The following is a 5,133-nucleotide window of genomic DNA, read 5'->3' as shown; positions in this document are numbered from 1 at the left end:
AGAACACATTTTATGACCAATTTATGCAGAAATCCAGGTAGTTCCAAAGGGTTCACATAGTTTGTCTTGCAACTGTACATTTAGCGGCCTCATATCACACGGTGTACCACTGCGCGTCCCTCAGTCTCAAGTTATAATTAAACAGAGGTCACTGTACACTGTGGTTGCATCTAATGTACATGTAAGAATGTGGTGTAATAGAGAGGGAGTCCCCTGTTTTAGCTGTGATTGTTTTGAAGCCATGGCAACTATAATTTACTGTATGATTCTAAAGGATGGGGATGCCTGTTCGCCAGGATGTCAACATATATTTCACATTAAGAATGTATAGAGGGGACCTTACAGTCACCAGTGTTTTGGGAGTCAGTCAAAAGCAGCATTGTGACACATAAATGGCCCCAGAAAACGATATTAAATATAAAAAATGAATACGTCTTATATGGAAATGAATACATTATTATGTTCCAAGCCACCCTGCCCACACAGCACTCTTCTTTTAGATCCGCCAAACAACTGTCTGCCGCAACTGTCCATCGTACGTCTGCTTCAAATAGTCCCCGCTTTAGAGTCACCATTCAAGGAGCTGAAATGTGAGTCTTAAATCTAGGAGGTGCTGGATATCTAATCTGCTCTGTTCTGAGCACACTGGTCAAGTCAGTGACGTAACACACAAAGGTGATCGACCTTCAGAGACTCAGCTGGTTTGCACGGTGCATCCTGATGGTCAGATTATTTCCAATCAGAGATAAACTTTACATTTGAAATCTGAGATCTTATTTGTCTTAGTGCTGATTGAAGCGCATATTCAAATGTTTCCTCCTCTTGGGTCTCCTGGCAGGGTCCTCCGTCCACAATGAGGAGCCTCTGGTGCATCTGCAGCTCCAGCAGCCGGAGGGAGACCTCTTCTCCTGTGGGTGTGACACAACAGAGGAGCACAGCAGCCAAAGCTCCTCCAATGACACCCCGGCCCCTGAGAGGGCCCTGTGCCAGCCCTGCACACCTCCATCAGCTGTAGATACTGAAGAGCCAGCAGTAGCCTCAGAGCATGAAGAAGAGGAGGGGGAGGCAGCTCCTGTGGAAGAGGATGCTTCCAGAGAGGAGGTAACAAGTGATGGGCAGGAAGAGGAAGTAGCATCTGAGGCTGCGGCTGAGGAGGAGGAAGAGTTAGCTGTGGAGGTTGCATCATCTGAAGTTGAGGAAGAGGAGGAGAACATTGAGGAAGGAGAGGAAGAAGGTGAACCTCAGGAGGAAGTTGCTGCTGAAGAAACAGTTGAGGAACCAGAAGACACCCAGGATGAGACAGAAGCAGCCGCTGAGGAGGAGAGTGTGGAATCTCCTGAGGATGCAACTGAGGAGGAGGTTTCAGAGGCTGAACCAGAACCAGAAGCAGAACCAGCTGAGCTTCCTCAAACAGACTCAGACCTTGAAGAAACCGAGGCAGAAGTGATTGCAGAGCCTGAACCAGAACCAGAGGTGACTGCAGAGCCTGAACCAGAACCAGAGGAGGTTGCAGAGCCTGAACCAGAACCAGAAGTGATTGCAGAGCCTGAACCGGAACCTGAGGCGGTTGCAGAGTCTGAACCAGAACCAGAAGTGATTGCAAAGCCTGAACCGGAACCTGAGGCGGTTGCAGAGCATGAACCAGAACCAGAAGTGATTGCAGAGCCTGAACCAGAACCAGAGGTGGTTGTAGAGCCAGAACCAGAAGTCATTTCAGAGCATGAACCAGAACCAGAGGTTGTTGCAGAGCCTGAACCAGAACCAGAAGTGATTGCAGAGCCTGAACCAGAAACAGAGGCTCTTCCTGAAGTCGAGCCAGAGCCTGTTGTGGAGGATGTCACACCAGAATCTGTTGAAGAGGCGATGGAGGAGGCATCAGTGGATGCTGTTGAGGAAGCACCTGCTGTTGCCGAGGAGATGACGGTGGAGGAGGTGACAGTGAAGGAAGTGACGGTGGAGGAGGTGACGGCCGAGGAGGTGACCACAGAGAAGCCTGCACAGCTGAAAACCAAAGGTACACAAAGATAACACCATCTCGTTTTGTAGTATGTCATTAGTCTGAGTCTCTCTTTAATGTTACAGTTTAGGATCTCTCCTGTAATCTCAAAAGAAAAACTGTAACAGATTTGCAACTAAAGGTACTGGGTTATACAACTTCTCTGAACTGTATGATGATTTATTTATGATTATCTTTGATAAAAGTTATTTTGAATCCTATAGGCTAACAAAAAAAAGAATAGGCCATAGGCTTCACTGTTGCAACAAACAGTGGCTAAATCACAACGGCAATCAGAAATCTATACATTCAAATAACATTGGGGAATTCTTTTAAAGTAATACAATTTAATTTTGTCCTTGCTGAGTTAAAATTTAGCTAAACAGGAAGTTAGTCGAATTAGGGCTAACTAAGTATTAATAAGGGTAAATATCTGTTGCTCAATGACCTGACCCGTTCTACTGATAAATAATGTTATTTTATAAACCACAATTAACCTTTCTTTTAGGGCTCTGCCCAAAAGAGAGAATACTCAATACTAAATCAACCATTATTATCATTAAATATATGACAACGATGAATATAAATACATGTTGCAATCATATTTTTGGCCTTATCATCCACTTAAATCTTTGACACAAATCTACACCGACGTCTTGCCTTCATCCCGTCAGAGGGTCCGAGCAGTGACAAGTCGAGTAGCAGGGATCCTGTTGCAGTAAATCTGTCCCCATCCAGTCGGCACTTCTGTAATTAAGGGAGCACGCCATTATCTGATGCCTGGGTGTTGACACCTTCTATGAAAGATGATGGCTGGCTGAGTTTTAAAAGAGTTTCCCATCTCTTAATTTGAACCCCTTCACCATCTCAATCATTGCACTTGTGTGAGAGTCATTGGAGGTTGTTTAATGAAAAGGGGTTTTATCTCTTACGTTTTAAAGAATTATTGGCTCTGCAAATTAATGTATTTCAAGTAGAGTAACAATTGTATTGATGTTTCAAGTTTAAGTTTGAGATGTCCAAACACCATTTTTGGGAAAATATTCTGTCATGGCCTGCATTTTGAAAGCAGGGCATACATTTCAATACAAATAATTTACACAGAGATAGAACCAATGTAACAAAAAAGAAAAAAGAAGCATCAATATACAATCTTAATCCTTGGCAGGTGATTAAGACACATTGCAACACTAAAACTATTTTCTCTTAAACAATTTGGATAATAGCTTTTAGTACAGGAAAAGAGAACAGCTGAGGAAGCAAACCATAGAAAAACAATCTTCGAAAACATTATATTATTACATTTAATTAACATTAAATGACAGCAAAGGTCTCTATATTATTCTCTCAGACATGCATAACCCTGAAAATGACACTATGTGTAGCTGCAGAGGAATTAGCAACAACCTCTGGTACAGAAATAAACAAACCAAAATAGACAGCTGGATGACCACCAGCATGAATGACATAACAGTTGGCCTGCACTGTCCCTCACAACTCAGGAAACTGTTTACCCAGGGCGAGAATTTTGTTTGTAACCATGCCGGTAGCCAGGGGCTTTCGACCTTAACTGACAACCTGTTCCTCCAATCAGGGCGCGAGGCATCAGCCCGTAAACTGAGGGACCGCTCCCACATCGAGGACACACTGCGATTGGCTACTGAGGATCCCTCAGATGAGTTCTCAGGTGAGGAACAAAGACATCCTAAAGTTATAAATGTGAGACAATATGAGATTTGCAATTTCTCTGGCACCCACTCTTACTTGCACACACAAATACACCCAGGTACTACATACACATACATGCACAGCACACAGAGAAACCTACACCTTACTAATCAAAATGTTATAACTGCTGTGTTTCCCAATGTTTAAAATGTCTTTCGGAGGTTGCTGTAGAAAAACCTGAAGCTCTGTATTGAAATGAATGTTTACAGCTTTTTTCTCAATGAAAAACCCAGATGTGTCTGCATGTGAATGAAAGGAAGTTTGAGACAATTTGGGGGGATTTTCTACCGAAACTATTCTGAAAATTGCTTCATGATGTCTAGGTCCAGGGGCTGTCACGTGCGAGTGTGTGTACTGTATGGATGTGTTTATGCTATGAGTGTACAGACACGTCTGGATGCAGGTGATGAATCAGTGTAAATGTGTAACTCAAGATTCATTTCATAGAGGCCAATGTGGCGCAGCAGAGCAGTCTTTCTAATCACCTCAGCTCCATTCAATAAACTTTATGAGGGCAATTCATCATGCAATGCCAAAGGAACTGTTGTAATCAGTAATGGTAGCAAAGGCATTAATAATACTCTTGTCCAAAATGTATTCTCACCATTACATCCTAATTATTACATCTCTCTCTCTCTCTCTCTCTCTCTCTCTCTCTCTCTCTCTCCCTCTCTCGCTCTCTCTCTCTCTGTCTCTGTCTCTCTCTCTCCCTGTCTCTCAATCTATCTCTCTTTCTCTCTTTAGCTGATATGAAGAAACTATTGAGCATCTACCACAATGCCATCAAGCCAATGGAGCAAGCCTTCAAGTACAACGAGCTCAGGCAGCATGAAGTCACAGGTAAACCAGCCTCCTGTTACACCTGCATCACAGCCTGTACAGAAGCATTTACAGTAGTTTGTCAGAATAGTAAAACATCACAAAATGTGAAGAAGATAACATTTTGCAAACATGTTACAACAGTCATCAAAAAACTGCTAGCTATCATAGTGGTATAATTAAAGTCAAACACAATAGTTAAGCCATGGCTAGCTAGCTAACGTTTTAGCCATAGCATACAGTTACACCCTGTTACTGCTAAGTTTACGTCTCATAATTTAAACAACACAATTAACGAGATTGAAGCTGGTTTTGGGGACCCAGTTAAGTATCCTCCATGAAATCCACATTTTCGGTGGTTAAAGAGCTAACAGCTTATTTGTTTTGTTTTAATGTTCTGTATTTTAAATAGTTTTATTTAAGTATCCCACTAATGTCTGTTGCATCTTTTAAATGTATTGTATTTACTTATTTAAAATTAATTGTGTTTTAGGTTGACTTTTAAAATCTGTCCAGGGACTACAGATGAAAAATAGCCTCTTGGCTAACTCTGGCACCTTTACAGAAATGTTCATTAATGTGCACTGTCC

General features: G+C 42.3%; 1 protein-coding gene across 1 annotated transcript; it reads left to right on the top strand.

Moving 5' to 3' along the window:
- Positions 1-798: 798 nt before the first annotated feature.
- On the top strand, positions 799-4,564 carry LOC104948299 (protein TsetseEP-like; the record flags this gene model as incomplete). Its single annotated transcript, XM_010774498.1, has 3 exons — positions 799-2,014; positions 3,591-3,683; positions 4,469-4,564. Coding segments are annotated over 3 exons (1,405 nt in total), but the record flags the coding sequence as incomplete, so codon positions are not given.
- Positions 4,565-5,133: the final 569 nt, after the last annotated feature.

Source organism: Notothenia coriiceps, unplaced genomic scaffold (genome assembly GCF_000735185.1).
Source record: "Notothenia coriiceps isolate Sejong01 unplaced genomic scaffold, NC01 NC01_scaffold00014062, whole genome shotgun sequence".
Classification (NCBI taxonomy): Eukaryota; Metazoa; Chordata; class Actinopteri; order Perciformes; family Nototheniidae; genus Notothenia; species Notothenia coriiceps.
The sequence above is the reverse complement of the archived record's forward strand: the minus strand, read 5'-3'. Positions and strand labels throughout refer to the sequence as shown.